This window comes from Dendrobium catenatum, unplaced genomic scaffold (assembly GCF_001605985.2).
Source record: "Dendrobium catenatum unplaced genomic scaffold, ASM160598v2 fragScaff_scaffold_943, whole genome shotgun sequence".
In the NCBI taxonomy this organism is placed as follows: Eukaryota; Viridiplantae; Streptophyta; class Magnoliopsida; order Asparagales; family Orchidaceae; genus Dendrobium; species Dendrobium catenatum.
Genome location: NW_021319405.1, coordinates 326,250 through 345,224, shown reverse-complemented (window position 1 = coordinate 345,224; position 18,975 = coordinate 326,250). Strand labels below are relative to the sequence as shown.

At 34.3% G+C, this 18,975-nt stretch overlaps 1 protein-coding gene and 1 long non-coding RNA gene across 2 annotated transcripts in view; one reads left to right on the top strand and one right to left on the bottom strand.

Annotated features, from left to right (window-relative positions):
• Window positions 1-18,660, top strand: part of LOC110092317 (filament-like plant protein 4) — a 30,983-nt gene extending 12,323 nt beyond the window's left edge. The window contains exons 2-6 of the mRNA XM_020816818.2: window positions 9,202-9,324; window positions 10,350-10,527; window positions 10,660-13,039; window positions 13,208-13,268; window positions 17,780-18,660. Of these exons, the coding sequence (XP_020672477.2) occupies window positions 9,214-9,324; window positions 10,350-10,527; window positions 10,660-13,039; window positions 13,208-13,268; window positions 17,780-18,214 (3,165 nt within the window). The 5' untranslated portion in view covers window positions 9,202-9,213 and the 3' untranslated portion in view covers window positions 18,215-18,660. The remainder of the gene's footprint in view (window positions 1-9,201; window positions 9,325-10,349; window positions 10,528-10,659; window positions 13,040-13,207; window positions 13,269-17,779) is intronic.
• On the bottom strand, window positions 1,678-9,170 carry LOC114580317. The gene is made up of 4 exons (XR_003701679.1): window positions 3,151-9,170; window positions 2,932-3,067; window positions 2,695-2,845; window positions 1,678-1,893 (listed from the first exon to the last, which is right to left on the bottom strand). It is a non-coding gene; the product is annotated as an uncharacterized LOC114580317 (long non-coding RNA).
• Window positions 18,661-18,975: the final 315 nt, after the last annotated feature.

The following is an 18,975-nucleotide window of genomic DNA, read 5'->3' as shown; positions in this document are numbered from 1 at the left end:
AAGGTTTCTGTGAATGCCTTATGTTTGTTTGTGTGAATGTTACGGATCAGGTGACGTTATCAGTGCGTTAGGTTTCATTTGTCATGCTTCAGCATTTTGGCTCATTTCATCTTTTGCATGTTGTCAATTTCTTCAGCATTCAGCCTGCAGGAGTAGACTTTTGCTTGCAAATGAGTTGTACGATGCATCAGGAGGCTTCTACCTGCCCCTTGCAAGTGAATCGTAGTATTGTGCTATAGGTCATTTGTTGCTTCTTGCAAATAGGCTGACACACAGTATCAAGTTTTGCTAATACTACTTATGGGAAAACAACAGTTACTCAAAAGCCACTAGTTGTTGCATGTAGGTGGACTGTGTGTACATATCTTACTCCAATCAAAATTATATTTAAATTTTTATGTGCTCTGTTGCAAGCAGAGTTTAGGCCCACAGTCCCTGGTGTAACCTAAGTTCCAGAACCAAATAGGAGAACACTAGGATAAATAGGACACCTCTTTCAGTAAACAAAAGATAGAAACAACAGAAAGAAAACTTAATAGAAACTTATGTAAGAGAACTACTAGGAAACTTAGCAAAAACAAACTAATATATAAAATAAACTACCCTCAGAACAACCTTTAAAAAAAGGTCACCTCACATGCAAATATGAAAATTAGGAATTGGTGCTCCAAGGAAAATTCAAACCAGTGGTTCGCAACAAAAATCTTGATCCAACACCATTCGGCACTCCTCCGGCAAATACCAATAAACCGGCCAATCAACACACCACATTCACTATATTTGGAGAAGAATGATACTATTCGAAGGGAAACCGTGGAGGGATGAAATAGATAGAAGACTAGAAGAAGAATTAGGTCGAGGAAGATGGTAGCTCTCAAGCTAGAAAGAAAAACCCTCAGGTTTATAAAATATTTTAGCCAACAACCAACCCCCCCACTAGCAGCAAAAATCCCCCATTTATAGGGGAAAATAAACCCAATCAACCACATAAATGTGCCACCCCCAAGCAGCTAATAGGAGCCAACACAACATAGAAAATAGCTAAGGGAGGGGAACGGACAACACAGGGAACCAACAAGCAAAATATTCAAGTTGAGAGGTCTGAATTTTGCATTGGAACCCAACAAAATATTCAAGTAGAGAGGTCCAAATTATGCTTTGGAACCCAGCAGAAATTCCAACAGTCACCAAACAACTAAGGATAAAGAGAAATGGGTCAAGCCCAATAAGGAAATATTAGCCCATAAATAAATGGCCACTTAGCCAAAAGGAAGCAAGCAAATAAAATCATCATAAGTGGAAAAATCAAAGGAGAGAAATTACTTAAGAGCTCCAACCTAGCATATTCATCGGTTGTCTTCCATCATAGGGTATATAAAATAAAAAAAATCTAAAATTACATAATATTTAAAAGGTAAAAAATTCAAAATGAAAATCATTGATTGCATCAGTTTTTCCCTGGTGGAAGAATCTCATCTACTTATGAGAATGCCTCACTAATACATTGATAGATATCATGATGATGAGTCTGTAATTCCTCTTCTTCAATCCAAGTGTAGTCAGTCTTTAACACCCCACAGTATCACTATAACAGTACGGTAGAGTATAACAAGAATAACCATAACATTTCCATTTCTTTACCACTCATTTTTGTTCATCATTCCAGATTTATATAAAAGATCCTATAAACATCATTTAAAGGAAGAATCGAATAATTCCCAAATTTCATCACATCAAAGACTTAGTACAGAGCCACTAAGGAAATTCAAAACAATTCAAAGTAATATAACTTTAAAAATGTTTACTAACCTCAAGAGTATATTTCAAAATTTAAATAAACATTGACATAAAATTTAATTCTTGCATATCAAACTTTCTCTGCTTTTCCTTTTCCTGTAAAAACAGTCAGTAAGAAGTAACTAGTGAGCTATGAGGCCCAGCAAATTATATAATCTAAATCACAATTATAATATAATAAGAGAAATAAACTAAAGCCTTAAATTCATAAATCATTAAACTCACTTATTATTAATAGCAACATCATAAATCTTAATTAACATTATTCTTTACCTCTTCGAAGTTATACGGAATATCAAATTAAATATTTAAAAGACTTGGCTATACATTCAGAACAATATTCAATGGAGCTCAGGTAAACCTGACATTATCACCATTGAATTCCCTTTTGCCTCATTAGGGGTCCCTTTTGCCCCATTTGCTACGCAGATATCTTTTCTTTTGGGGTCCTTTTTGACCCACCTACAATACATGTTTAGTAATTGAGTCCCTTTTGCCCACCTGATATTGCAGACTTCGCATCATAAAATAGCCAATCTTTACTTTTAACTTGATATTCCTTACATCATACCATCATAATTCATATCTCATTTCACTAGTTATAATCTTTCCATCATTCATACATTTCTTGTGTAGTAAGAATTTGATAGGCACTAACTTGAAAAGAAAACTTCTTTGCATAGTATTATCAATTAAGAAAAGATTTAAATAAGCACACTTAGGCATCTATCAAATTTCTCTTGTTCTCATGTATAAACAGTTGTGAATACCCCAAAGTATTCTCGTGACAAGTAACAAAATTCTCATAATATATTTCATTTATAAATAAATGAAAAGACGTAAGGAATATACCAAACATTCATGATTATTACAATTATAAATAATTATATAACTTACCTTTCTCACGGTTGGTCTCTTCAAAACCTACACCACGAAGCCCTTTCCTTTGATACACAAACTCAAAACTTTCTTTTTGCATAAATATACGAATAATTCTCCTTCTTTAATCCTTCAATATGTCCTCAATTCATTCACACTCTTGAATCAACTACAATTTATCACAAAATAGATTACCACTTCTAAATCTTGATTACTATTTTTCACTATTAATCTATTTCACTAATGAAATAATACCTGTATTGCCAAATCTCTATTGCCATGGAAGCAAATCCTTCTCATGGAATTTCCTCAATAATATTGTCTATTTTCTGCTGATTTCCAAACTGCTATAGTGCTCCCTTCATTGTGCCGAACAAAGGAATAGAAAATTCTGCACTAAACCGAAACCTCGTTAGCTATTTCGTTGTATTTTGCTACAGGAAACCAACATGAATACTTCATGCAAATACTTACCGTGAACCCTGGCTGCCAATCACAAAAGCCCCGTGCCAAATACCACTATGCCGACGCCAGCTACAGTGGATTCTGTGAATTTCCTTCACAAATCAGCCGCATTTGCTACAGTCCCGGGAGAGCGAAGTTCCGAACTCTCCCTGTGATGAATGGCTTCACCGAATGCTTCTACAGGAGAATTTTTAGTTGCATTCCGCATGCTGATAAGGATCAATGAGTGGACCCCACTACTCTAACTGCTCTCACAATTGCCCAAGGGAAGCATCTATTCAGAACACACTTTTTATTTAATATTTTGTTTAACAAGATATATAATTATTAATAAAGACTAATTTATTTTAATTAAACTTATTTAATTACCTAGAAATTTGGGTCGTTAGACAGTCAAAGGACGTCCACACCATTTAACCAGGAACCGCCTGTGCATTCCACGCCTTGTCTGGGTAGTTCTGATGTCCAAAACATCTTCAATATGATCATCTTTGATCTGAGCTGGATAGGTAAGGGGTAAGGTCTCTAGATCCACTGAATCAGTTAATTCTCCTTCATATGTAGTAAGGTCAACAACATTAAACACAAGTAAAGTTCCAACAAAAAGTGAAAGATACAACAGATAAGCTTTTGTTCCCAATATTCAAAGTATTCAGAAAGGGCCAAATTTCTTTCAACTTAGCTTTCCAAAAGTACCAATGGGAAAGCGCTGTCGTCAAAAATAAGCCATAACTAAATCTCCGTCTTGAAAATAACACTCTCTTCATTGTTTGTCAGCCGTAGTTTTGTATTTAGCATTTTCCTTGTGTAGTTTTTCTAGGACTTGACATTGGATCGATTGAATATGATCAACAATTTTTGTAGCTTCAACACTGATTTTACTAGGCATGGGTAATGAAGTTCGGTCTAAAATGTGGGGAATAAGTTGGCCATAAATAATTTCAAAAGGGGTTTTTCCAGTAGATCAGTTGATGCAATTGTTATAAGAAATTCGGCTTGGAGTAAAATCCATTCTCCAAAAATGGCTTAAGAACCTATTATCCTTATCAGAGGTGAAAGTTATGGGTATGCCATGTAGTCTCATAATTTCTTTAAAAAATAAATCAGCGACATGAGAAGCATCAGAGGTTTTCTTGCAAGCGATGAAATGTGCCATTTTGTTAAATCGATCAACAACAACAAATACATAATCAAACTTTTGGGCAGTGACAGGTAATCCTAATATAAAATCCATAATGATATCTTCCCACTGTTTGTTTGGAATTGGGAGTGGAGTGTATAAACTAGTGTTTTGAGTGGTTCATTTGAATTCTTGACATATTTTACATTATTTTAAAATTTTTGTTATATGTTTTTGCATGTGGGGTCAGAAATATCATTCTTCAACTAAAGCTGTAGTTTTTCCTTGACCAAAATGCCCTCGTAATCCTCCACCATGAAGTTCTTGGATGAGTTTGTCACGTAAAGAGCTTTGGGTAATACAAAGCTTAGTCCCCTTAAATAAAAATTTTTGTTGGATGGTAAATTGAGTAGAAGGGTCAACTCTAGAAGTACAACATGATTCTTAAATAATTTTAAAATTTGAGTAAGTGACATAGCTATCTTTTAAGTAATCAAGAGAAATCACAAATGGGTGGATAGTTACTAGCAAATGGGCTCTTCTGCTTAAGGAATCAACGACTCTATTCAAAGTTCTAACTTTGTGTTTAAGATGAAACATATATTCTTGTAAAAAAATGAACACTTAGCATGTCTTCAATTCAAAATTTTCTGAGATCCTAAGTATCGTAGTGCTTTATGATCAGAACTTGGCACAAATTCTCTTTGAATAAGATAATGTCTCTAGAATTTTAGAGCTTAAACAATCTCATAGAACTCAACATCATATGTTGAATATCGGGATCGAGTATCATTAAGTTTTTTGCTAAAGAAAGCAACAGGTCGACCCTCTTGACTAAAGACAACTTCTATGCCAACATGGGAAGCATCACAGTCTACTTCAAACATCTTATCAAGTAATCTAATAATATGTGCTTGGCTCATTTTTGTCTTAATTTGATGAAATGCTTTTTCAGCGTCAGGGGTTTACCTAAGGTTCCCTTTTTAAGACAGTTAGTGATGGGTGAAATCAAAGTACTGAAAATTTTCCTGAATCTTCAGTAAAAAGGGGCTAATCCATGAAATCCCCTCACATCACTAATTTTTTTTGGAGTTGGCTAGCTCTGGATTGCTTCAATTTTAATGTGTTCCACTTTAATACCATCATCAGAGACAATGTATCCAAGGAAAGTCAAACTAGGAGTCATGAAAGATCACTTTTTTAAGTTGATGTATAAGCATTGTTCTCTTAGAGTTTGAAGGACATGTCTCACATGTTCAAGATGGTCATTGAGACAAGTGCTATAAATCAGTATGTTATCAAAATAAAACACAACAAATTTTTCAATAAAGGGATGTAGGATATGATTCATGGTTCGCATAAATGTGCTAAGAGCATTTGATAGTCCAAAAGGTATAACTATCAATTCGTAGAGTCCTTAGTTTTAGAAGCTGTTTTCCACTCATCACCAGGTCGTATTCGGATTTGATGATATCCACTTCTCAAGTCAATCTTGGAGAAAATTTTGGCACCACTAAGCATGTCTAGCATATCGTCAATCTTAGGATAAGAAACCTATACTTAATGTTTATATTGTTTATAGCTCGGCTGTCAAGACACATCCTCCAAGTTCCATCTTTTTTTGGGGTAAGCAGGGCTTGGACAACACATGGACTCATGCTTTCTCTGATTAATCTTTTAGTTAAGAGTTTAGTTACTTGTTTGCAGAGTTCTTTATGTTCAGTAAGACTCATACGATAGTGAGGCAGGTGTGGTAAATTTGCCACGGTTACAAGATTAATATGGTATTGGATATCTCTTAGAGGAGGCAATGAATCAGGTAGTTCTTCAAGAGTTATGTCTTTAAATTCATTGATTAAATGTTGAATTTCTTTAGGAATTTTTTTGTTTACTTCATTCTCTTTTTCTATCACAAGATAAATCACTTTTGTGTCTTTTAGTTCATTTGTATTGAGAAGCAATTCAGGATTGGGTGACTTTGAAGTTATTTGGACATTTTTTGTGGGAGGGTCAAAAATTTTCTTTTGGGGATAAAAAGTGAACTCCTTATTTTCTTGGGTCAAGGTGTAAGTGTTTTTCTCTCCATTTTGAATGGTTTTGTGATCATATTGCCAAGGTCGACCCAGGAGAACATGACAAACCTCGAGTGTAATAATGTCACATAATACTTGGTCTTTGTAAAAATTTCCAATTGAAAGCCTGACAAGGCACTGCTGAGTGATTGGTATCTCTCCTCCTTCCTTAAACCATGATATTTTGCAAGGCTTGACAAGTGGTTTTGGTTTTAATTTCAGTTTATCCAACATGAGTTGTGACACAAAATTTTTGAAACTACCACTATCAATCAATAGGTTACACGATTTTTTTTTCTACCGTACATGTGGTTCGAAAAATATTTTTTCTAAGCCATTTTTCTCTAGCATTTGATTTGGTGGTCAAAATCCTACGGATAGGTAAATAATAATCTCCTTGGTCACCTTCAACATCAATTGATTCCATCTCTTCCTTGTTGTCTTCTTCAGATTCTTTTTTTTTTTTTGAATTTTCATGGCTTTCCTCTTGTTTAATATAGTTGGTTCTAGGTGGCCTGTTTTTTCTACGTGCTGCAGACAGATGACCATACAAGCCACATTTATAATAGGGTCCAATTGGTTTTGGTCCTATCACTCCTTTTCCTTTTTCAATTACTAGAGTTTCATTAGGTTTCATTCGTGGATTTAGATTTGAAGAAGTTGATCCAATGGTTGTTTGTGAAGTTTGAACTTTACTTCCAAGAGATTGTCTAAGCTTGGTTGACTCAATTCTTTTAGTTTCGTTTCTTTGTTATTGTTTTTCAATCTTCAAAGCAATATGATAGGCCTCATCGAGTTTGATAATATGATGTAGATTTAATTGATCTTGAATTGACCACTTTAATCCATTGATGTATCATGTTATGATTCGTTCTTTAGTTTCATTTAAGTCATTTATGGATTGAAGTTTGTAGAAATTTTCAGTGTATTCTTCTATGGATTGATTTCCTTGGCGAATGTTATTGTATTATTGGAACAAAGTTTGGGAATGGTCAGCAGGCATGAATTTTCCTTGCATTTTTTCTTTTATTCTTACTCATGTTTGAATTTTCTCTTTCTATCTCCTTATTCTATTATTTTGAAAAATTTTCCACCAAGTAATGCATGACCCATCAGTTTTAAACTAGCAAACCTAACTTTCTTGTTTTCAGGAATTTCTTTCTATTTAAAAATTTGATCTATTTTTTCAACCATTCAAGAAATTGTTCAGGTTGTAGTTTGCCTTCAAATTCACAAACGTCGATTTTAATCCCAGGATCCCATTGCCTATTATTTCTATTTTGATTTCGTGGTGCTTTATCTTCACTTTCATTGTTTTGAGCATGAGTATTGTTTATATTTAGGGAAACCAGAGTATCAACCATTGTTTCCATTTGTTGCTGTTGGTTAGGCATTTGTTGTATAATCATTTAATGCCAATCTGCTTGTTGATTATTTTGATTATTTATTTTCACCTTTTTTATTTTTATGAAAGAAAGTGAGACTCACACAACAACCTAGACGCTCTGATACCAAATTGGTGTAACCTAAGTTCCAGAACCAAATAGGAGAACACTAGGATAAACATGACACCTCTTTCAATAAACAAAAGATAGAAACACCAGAAAGAAAACTTAATAAAAACATATGTGAGAGAACTACTAGGAAACTTAGCAAAAACAAACTAATATATAAAATAAACTACCCTCAGAACAACCTTAAAAAAAGGTCACCTCACATGCAAATATGAAAATTAGGAATTGGTGCTCCAAGGAAAATTCAAACTAGTGGTTCGCAACAAAAATCTTGATCCAACACCGGTCGGCACTCCTCTGGCAAATACCAATAAACCGGCCAAACAACACACCACATTCACTATATTTGGAGAAGAATGATACAATTGGAAGGGAAACCGTGGAGGGATGAAATAGATAGAAGACTAGAAGAAGAATTAGGTCGAGGAAGATGGTAGCTCTCAAGCTAGAAAGAAAAACCCTCAGGTTTATAAAATATTTCAGCCAACAACCAACCCCCCCACTAGCAGCAAAAATCCCCCATTTATAGGGGAAAATAAACCCAATCAGCCACATAAATGTGCCACCCCCAAGCAGCTAATAGGAGCCAACGCAACATAGAAAATATCAAAGGGAGGGGAACGCATAACACATGGAACCAACAAGCAAAATATTCAAGTTGAGAGGTCTGAATTCTGCATTGGAACCCAGCAAAATATTCAAGTAGAGAGGTCCAAATTTTGCTTTGGAACCCAGCAGAAATTCCAACAGCCACCAAACACAAAACAACTAAGGATAAAGAGAAATGGGTCAAGCCCAATAAGGAAATATTAGCCCATAAGTAAATTCCCACTTAGCCAAAAGGAAGCAAGCAAATAAAATCATCATGAGTGGAAAAATTAAAGGAGAGAAATTACCTAAGAGCACCAACCTAGCATGTTCATCGGTTGTCTTCCATCATATGGTATATAAAAGAAAAAAAAAATCCAAAATTACATAATATTCAAAAGGTAAGAAATACAAAATGAAAATCATTGATTGCATCAGTGCCCATCACTCAAAGAACCTGATGTTATATTTAAAAAATTGCACCATTCCTCATTGTGTGTGTTCAAATAAACATCAACTAAATGGGGTTAAAAAGAAGAGGGTCATAAACATTTCCTGCCTATATAATGATATCCATGCCTCATCATCAATTTAGTTTCTCACCTTTAAACCCTCTGCTATTTAGATTATCCACTATGCACCTTCATCAGTTTAAAACTTTAATTTTAAATTCAATATAATTCTCTGCAATATTAAAAATCTTCTTAATTCTCATTTTACCTTTTATTTATTAATATAAAACTACTTAATGAGTTGTAATTTGCAGTTGATACATGCGATGGATCGGCGCAGTTGGCCTTGGAAGAAGAAGGCATCTGATAAGACAGCAGTTTCAACTGATACTGTCGTTGCATCCTTTCCTAATTCAAATGGACATCAAAAAGAGAAGGTTGAGTTGAAACTTAATAGGCGAAAGGGGTTTTTCTTAGACTGATCACAAATCTACTTATTTCTTTTTATTAAGTTTTTGCTTCTGTTTTTTTTCTTTTCAAGCTTAAATTATTTGGAAGTGATATTTCTTCAACTTTTCAGTACTGCGTGCGAAAGGATATATTATAAGTTATACTACGTTCATATATTTCAATTGACTTTTTTTGGGTTGCTGTAAAAATTTATGCCTTTTTTCACATATTGACTGGCAGGTTTATCTTTAGCATAAATAGACTGCCAACATTTATATACCTAAAGAATAATTAGCAACTTCCAGTTTGTTTGCCCAAATATAGCACCTTAACTTCTAATGCCATCATAACTTCCAGATCAGCATTACATCTCCTTTAGATTTTAATGATACTAATGCTTTTTTCCATTGCTTGTTTTGGGATGTGTAATAGCGTTTCTTCTTCCTTCTAAAAGCTATAAAATGGATCTAGTGTAGCATGAAGCTTCATGCTTTTGAAAATAAAAAAATTCAAGATAGAAACCCATTTCTGCTCTACTTGTGAAGATATTTGATTCATCTCCTCCATTCATCAAGTTAAAGGGGCATTTCCTTTAAGTAGAAACATGTCTCAATTCTAGCTCATTTTTGTGATGATTCGTTTCTCATGGCTTGCATTTTTCGAATTATTACCTACTGTGCATATAAAATACATGCTGTCTTTTGAAACATCATGATTTCCTTTGTTGTTCTAGTTCTACAAACCAATTATATTTTATTTTTCTTATTGGTACTTTGCGGCCTATATTAAGAGAGATAAAGATAGGCTTAAAAAGACTATGTTAGAAAATATTAGAAATGACTTTTTTTATTAGATTTAAATGAGAATTTGACTCTTAACAAATAAAATGGAGAAAAAAGGTTCATGTAGCCGACCTCATGTAGTGGGATAAAGGCTTGATGTTATTGTTGTTATAGTATTGGTACTTTGCGGCAAACTCAACTCTCTTTGGATTAATATGTTATTTTTCTAGGATGATGCAAAGAATGAAAAGTTTTTACAAATTACTATGGAGTCGTACACACATCTTACTGGATTGGAAGATCAAGTCAAGGCCTTAAATGAAAAGCTGATATCAGCACAATCAGAGATGTCTGCAAAGGACGATCTAGTGAAGCAGCATGCCAAAGTTGCAGAAGAGGCAGTCTCAGGTATTTTAGGCTTCGTTTGGGACGATTTTTTTACTGCTTCTTGAAGCAGCTATCTGAGAAATTTATATTGGTAAGGCATAAATTCCTTTTTGTTTCTTGACGAATTTCCAAATTCATTCATGCTTTTCTTAGGATGGGAAAAGGCTGAGAATGAAGCTTTAGTTCTGAAACAACAACTTGAATCTGTCACATCGCTGAAGATTGCTGCTGAAGAAAGAGCACTCCATCTTGATGGTGCTCTAAAGGAGTGCATGAAACAAATACGAAATGTGAAGGAAGAAAGTGAACAAAAGTTACATGATGTGGTGTTTACGAATACAAAACAGTGGGAAAAAGTCAAGGCTGAGTGTGATGTGAAAATCACCGCTTTTGAGCAAGAGCTACAAAATGCATTAGCTGAAAATTCAGCACTTTCGAGATCACTTCAAGAACGATCTAGTTTGCTGATGCAAGTTAGTGAAGAAAAATCTCAGGCTGAGGCTCAAATTGAAGTACTTAATAATGATATACTTTCATGTGAAAGGGAAATAAATTCATTGAAGTATGAATTTCATGTCATCACCAAAGAGCTGGAGATTCGCAACGAAGAAAAGAACATGAGTATGAGATCCACCGAAGTTGCAACCAAGCAACACTTGGAGGATGTCAAAAAGATTACAAAGCTAGAAGCTGAATGCCAAAGGTTGCGAGGCCTTGTCCGAAAGAAACTACCAGGACCTGCTGCATTAGCTCAAATGAAACTAGAAGTTGAAAATCTAGGCAGAGAAAATGGGGAAAACAGGTTGCGGAGGTCTCCTGTGAACAGTTCTAGTCCTTACCATATTTCACCTTCTGAGTATGCCTTGGAAAGTGTTCAGCAGGTTCACAAAGATAATGAGTTCCTCACTGCGAGATTGTTAGCCATGGAGGAAGAAATGAAGATGCTTAAAGAAGCCTTATCAAAGCGCAACAATGAGCTGCAGGCATCAAGAAATTTGTGCGCTAAACAAGCAAATAAGCTTCGTAGCTACGAAACACATATGCTAGTTCTAAACCAACAAAAAGCAACTTCTAAACCACCTATTGATTGCCATTTTGAAAATGGAAGTAACTCACCTGGCTTGACCTCCATATCTGAAGATGTTTTTGATGAAAATGGAAGTTATTCAGGGTCTTTGTCTACTGCATTAATCTCAGAGTTCTCGCATTTGAAGAAAGAGAAAAGTATTGACAAAGCTCATGTCGGTGGAAACTCAAATCATTTGGAACTTATGGATGACTTTTTAGAGATGGAGAGATTAGCATGCTTATCAACAAAGAACGGTGGTGATAGCAACATGGCTAATGGTTTTAAAACTAAAAATGCTGAGCCTATCTCTTTGGTTTATTCTAAAAATGAAGGGGATGGTAAGGAACAGAAATGTGGAGATCCTGAATTATTGATGAATTTGCCCACAGAACATGCTTCAAATGAAAATCAGCTTCCGCACCTGAAACTTAAATCAAGAATAACTTGCATATTTGAGTCTCAAGCCCATGACTCTACGATGAAAAATATTATAGAAAATATTATGTATGTTATTCAGGATGCACAGGAAGAGTTGCTTAAAGAAGAAAATTTATCAACAGCTAACTTGACTGAGCAAAAGTATTGCCATAATGATATTCTGAAAATTACAGCTGATGGACCATCTTTAAACCAAGTTGTCAATTCATGCTCTAAAGTTAAACACGTTGTTGACCAGCAATTGAAGGATGCCATTTCCCATATTCATGAATTTTTTCTTTCATTAGTTAAAGATGCTGCAGAAACTCAAAATAGTTCTGATGAATTTGTAGGTATAGGTAAGAAAATTGATGAGCTTTCTGCCTCTGTAGACAGGATAATGTGTACAGAAGTATGTCTGTATGATTTCATTGTGGCTCTATCGCATGTACTATGTGAAGCCATTGATCTTGGGTATAAAATTCGGATAGTGAAGGAAAATGAAGGGGAAAGTAATAATTCAGATTGCATAGACAAAGAAACTTTATTAGAGAATAATGTGACTCAGCATGGTCCAATGAAAGAAAGCCCGTCAAGATCTTCTTCGGTGGTTCCTGATTCGTCCTTCAGTGCAGAATTTGAAGGGTCCATTGGTGTTGGATTCGAAATAAAGACCACAACACCATCGCTCTCTCAGGTTAATTTTGAGCGCTTGAAATTGGAGAAAGAAAAAATGGAGGTGGATTTTGCTAATTGCAAGGAAATGCTAAGCCAAACAAGTTTTACTTTAGTAGAAACTGAGAAGCAACTTTCAGAGCTTAAATCAGAGCTAGCTTCTTGTCAGAAGTCAAACAGTTTTGCTGAGACTCAGTTGAAGTGTATGGTTGAATCATATAAGATTTTGGAATCCCAAAAAGAAGAACTAGGGGCTGAATTAGACCTTCTGCATGCAAAAGCTGAAACTTTGAACAATGAGCTGCAGGAGGAAAAGCATTGTCACCAAGAAGATATCGCTAAATACGAAGAACTTAAAGAGCAGATAGAACGGTAAAATTAGGTTTTCTTGTACTCTTTATTATGTCATTTTCTGGAGTTATTTTACTAATAAAAACTATTCTTTCTGGTGTTACGCAATGCATATGATGAAGTTTTTTTTTTTTGTATTCTGCTTTTCCTTTGACTGAATCTTTTTTTTTATTTATATTTTGTATGAAGGAACATGAAGTGGTCAACATGCTCATTACCTTCAAGTGTAGATAATTCAAAGACCCAACAGGTAAGAGACAGAAATTTCCAATTCAACTTCTGTCAAATGGATAGTGTGAATTCTCCTTCATGTTGTTTCATAACCATAAATATTGTGACTTGTGCTAACAAGTTCATCATTTTTTCACCATCATCATACCTATTTACATGGTCATGCCTCTAGGTCATATTTGGTTTTCTTAGATGCTCTTTTGAAACTACCTCATCTGCAAGGGATGTTAATATCTTGGTTTATAAACACAGTTTGGAGGTTCAATATTAGGTGAACTTTTAATCTTTAGTTCAATTAGCTTATGGTAGGTTAACTGTAAAAATAAATTAAATGCATTTTACAGATAACGTTTAAAATTTAGTGGGGTACATGCACTTACTCACCTTTTAGCAAAAAGAACAACTGGCGATTAAGCAACTTCATTACAACTTAACCATAACAAACTGAAATATAGTGAGTTCAGTGAAAAGGGAAATTCGGACATTTCGTAATAAGTTGGCCAATTTTAGTTCTTTTGAGTTGTTACAGAGAAGTGTGGACTGTGGTGTTGAGCTTAACTAGTTTGCAGTAAATACCCTTACATAGTGTTAGGCAAAGGATTGGTTCCATAAGTTGACAGTTTCATTAGTTTTACTTCTGTTATGGAAATCTGGTGTATCATCCCGGATTTCACTTCGTCAATTGTATGTTTGATCTATGCGACCAGTTTTGTGATTCTTGTTAAATGGTAAACGGGTTTCCAGTGCACTGTATTAGGTTTCAAAACTTTATTATTTATGTTGTCAGTTGAAGCTCTTAATCTCAAGTACTAACTATTACCCTTAAGTTGAAGTTGCTCAATCCCGAGTATTAACTATTGCTCTTGAGTGACTATTCACGTTCCATAAGTTGAAAATTTTCTGCTTAACACGTCTAGAACCATATTAGCCTTGTCTTGATGATATTGAATAAGTAGGTCGCAATCCTTCATTAATTTAGGCTATCTTTTTAATCTCAAATTCAACTTTTTATGATTAAAAATACTCTTCAAACTCTCATGATCAGTGAAAATATCACAACATCATAAATATCATGGTTTAAAATTGCGCAATATGAGGCTCGCCTTTGCGCAATTCCAGTAAAAAATGCCTCGATGCTTACGCCACGAGTTTTTGTTATGAGGCTTGCACCTCAACTTGGTTGAGGCCCGCCTCGCCTCACTGGCATGAGGCTTACGCCTCACGCTATATATATTAAAACTTACATAAATCTTGAAGTAAATGCCCGACATTGGACTCTATAGGAAAGGAGGAAGGGGAGAGAGTAGTTCATCATAATGATGATTCAAATGAAGAACCCCTTAGTGATGACAGTGCTGATGATTTATGAGTTCTTATGTGATATGTCATTGCTATTTATTTTTAGAAATTGGAATTATATGTTAATGAAAAGAATACTGGGATTTGGGAAAGATAGAATTTTGAGTTGAACTATATTTCATGTTGTCTTATTATTGAGATATTTTGATTTCACTTTATATCTTATATTTTTTTTATGTTTTATATTATTCACTCATTAGTATTTAAAAAATTTATCATTTTATGTTTACGCAATCTTTTGATTTTGAGGCTTACGACTCGCCTCACGAATGAAAAACGCCTCAATACCCGAATACGCAATTTTAAACATTGATAAATATAATGTATTAAAATTTTTCGATACAAAAATAACTGCAGCTAGTTTCAAATAATGCGTAGAATGTTCTTCTGATGCTACTCGAGCTACTTAGAAGCATAAGTTACCATTCTATTGTGTTGCATTCAGATAAAACCTAAGCTTTGATGTGAAGTATTATTGTAAATCTAAAATCAATCTGTTCCAGAAAGAATAATGTTGATAAGAGCTAACACTAAATAATTCTGGCGCTTTTGAAAACTCAGCTCATACGCATCTAACCACACAAACTTGATAGATTTTTTAGTCTATTTAGTTAGAGATGAAGTGATAGTTGTAAGCTAGGCTAATAAAGCTATGAATCTCGGTGATAGTGCTGGCCTCAGATAATTTATTCTTGCTCTTCTAGCACTACTGATAATTGTCCAAAGAAATGACATCTCTTAAAGCTAAAACTCACACTTAGGAATTTCACATAAAGTTTATTTTTTGGAAAAATATTCAACACAACTTTGAGATGTTATGCATGCTTCCTATAATTTTTATAGTAAATCAAGATATCATTAATGAATACAATCACAAAATGGTTTAAGCAAATTTTGAAGACTAGTTTATTCTTTAGATCCATACGGGCATTAGTTAAATAAAGGCATGATTTTAAATTCATAATGATCATCTCAGGATCGAAAAGCATTCTTAGATATGTATTTTTTCATGCTCTTCAATTGATGATACATGGAGTGAATGTCTATCTTAGAAAACACAAAAGAATCTTGTAATATGTCGAGGAGATCATCTATATGAGGCAGAGGATGTTTGTTCTTCGTGATGACTTTGTTTAGCTTATATAGTCAATGTATAGTCCCATGCATCCATCTTTCTTCTTTATGAAACATAAGTGATGCTCCCTACAACAAAACGTTGGGTTTGTTGAACCCTTTATCAAGTAATTTTTGTAACTACACCTTGAGCTTTTATAGTTTAATAGTTGTCATATGATATGATGCTTTAGAAATTAGAGTGGTACTCAAAGTTAGACCTATTGTGAACTTGATCTCATGATTAGATGGTAACTCAAGAAAATTATCAGGAAGTGAATAAACAAATTCTTGAACTATTGGAACTACATTTAAATTAATACTCTTTGATTGCTGATATAATACAAGATATTGTCCCCTAACACCATTAAAGCGAAAAGGTACCATACTAGGTATACAAAAGTTCACTCATAATCTATCACGACATAATGTATAGGTGGCTAGTGCTTTCCCAATATTGAATCAAACTTGGCTAATGCATATACAATAAGTGTTGCAGGCATATATATATTATTGACAATGATGTCATAATAATGAACACACTGAGTAACTATCATAGATGAGTATGATGACATAATTGTTGGGAGTAAACAAAATTGAAACAAACATGATAAAAATAGTAGATAAAGAACACCGGAATTTAACGTGGAAAAGCTTGAATTTAGGAAAAAACCATGAAGCCATTTCACACCAAAAAATCAATTATAAAACTGAGAGAAATTGTATAGGTTTAACTCCCCTCTTCTCGTAAAATCTTCATACCCTTGTGATACTATACCATTTATTGATGTTAATGATATGACATTGAAAGTTGTTGTTGCTGGTATTGTAACGCAAGCAGTTGTTAATTAGTATGGCTAAGTTTTCAGAAATTGTTGTGATTGCAGTTTGAGGTTGAAGATGATACTATCTTTTTTGTCCTTTGCCATTTTACTTGTGGTGCCAACATCCATGCGATTTTTTCCACACATTTTATGCAGATATTTGAAGTTATTCTCTCATGCAAGTATAGGATTATACTGCTCTCGGGTCTTAAAAGAATAATCCTTGGCCTTATTCTCTTTATTGTAATAGTTGAAGCACTTGCCAACAATCAAATTGCAAGTTTTTGAATGCCACTTGCTGCTAAGAAGTTGATGAAGATTTTTTTGTTTTTGTTTTTGTTTTTTAATGATTCTTATGTTGTTTTATCTGTGAATCTCTCTCTATCTGAATGTCTCTGTACTTTCATTTTTTAGTAGTTTTTTTTTTCTTTTTTTCTTCACAAACATTAATCTTTACTTTTGCATGTATAAATCGATCCACTAACTCTCTGAATGTAGTGCATTTAACTACAGATAAACACTTCATTATATCCTCTCTCAAGCCAAAATGGAATTTGTAGATTTTCTTATCTTCATGTTGGCTAACAGATAAAACAAATATAATGATTTTGACAAACTGAGCATTGTATTCTTGAACTATCTTTTGTTTCTTGTTCCCATTTTCTTAAGTCGTTCATTAGTTTTGCGCAATGTGCCTTTAAAAAGTTATGTTGTAGAAATAATCTTTCAAACTCTGTCCAATGAGCCACTACATTCTATCTAAAGGGTTTAAATCCAGGAGTTAGATGTGTCTAACTAGGCCCAAACACTTATTGGATATAAAAACCTTGTCAATTGGGTTATGGTAAATCAAACTTCAATACCGATTTCAGTATACCATCATATGTGGAATCGTACTTAATAACTCATCCTAACTTCTTTGAAACTATTTCAAATGTGTTTTACTTTTACAATGACCGAGTGTTCATGCATTTATTCACCTGCCATCACACGCATCTGATTTTTCAATCGGAGGCTGCGTTGTCTTGACTACAATAGAATATAATAAAGTGTACTAAGACTTTGTTTGGGACGACTTTCTTACTACTTCTTAAAGTAGCTTTTTAGTACAAAATTTTTAATTTTTATACTTGAAAGCTGTTTTAAGAAGCAGTTAGAAAGCCATCCCAAATGAAACCTAAAACTATATTAAAAACACTAATTGCCTCATCAATATCACTTGATCACATGGCAGGAAATAGATATAGCTGCAGCTGCAGAGAAGCTAGCTGAATGCCAGGACACTATTTTTCTTCTTAGCAAACAACTGCAATCAATGCGTAGTCCGGCAGAACCAATGGACTCTTCTCCGAACCGGAGACCGCGGCTTGGTGATGTCATGAAAGATGAAAAAGATGCAGGTACCTTGAACACTCAAGGCTTGTTGTATGGCCTGCAGCTTTCAGATCAAGGGGACCAAACATTGCAAACTGGCGGAGAGTCTCCATTAAATCCATACAACTCCCGCATGAGCCAATCTGACTCAGAGCCAAGCCCCTTCACTAAGTCACCTATCAGCACAAAACACCAAAGTAATAAGAGCCATAGGTCATCTTCTTCATCATCTGCAGGAGAGAAACTAGGCCGAGGATTTAGCAGATTCTTCTCCAGAGATAAGAACGAGCAGTAAATCATTATAAACTTCTTCCAAAGGAAAACAATCCGTGACTCATTTAAATTGGTCCCAAGTAGTGAAGTAATAAGAAGCTTGTGGAATAAAAGTTGGCTTTGAAGTCCAGCGATTTTTGAGTGGAAAGAAGAATAATTGTTTACTTTGTAAATTCTTCGCTGTTGATTCTGTTTGATAATGCTGGGCTGCTTGCTGCCACCATTGCTGGGTTCTTAAATTGCCTTGTTGGTTGCTACGAGATGGGCCTGACTTCCTGGAGGTCTTATTATTTTTTCATATATAGAAGGCTATCTTTTGTTTTGAATTTCGCCATATAGAATGTATTCAATGTTTTTTTTTCTTTTTAAATATTCAGTTGTTACTGTACAGTAAACATAAGAATTGTTCTCTATGGTGTTCTTTGTTTTGCTAACATTTTGTTAATAAAATGTGTTCATGTTATTTCATTTTTGTAAAGAAATTGCATAGCATTTGCATGCTGCACAAGCTGTGGGTGCTTTTTGGCATGCTTGTAATTTGACTCTTGTTGTTGTGCCAAGTGATGGCTATTATGGTCTGATCAGGGTGACTTTTTTAGAAAAATTATGGCTTTGTTTGGGAAAGCTTTCTTAGTGCTTCTTAAAGCAGCTTTTTTTTTTTGTAAAAATTTAAATTTTTTTATTAAAAAGCTACTTTAAGAAGCACTAAAAAATTCGTCCCAAATGAAACCTATATCATTTCACAGTCAATTTTTGTATTGTACTTATTTCCATTGTGATGGC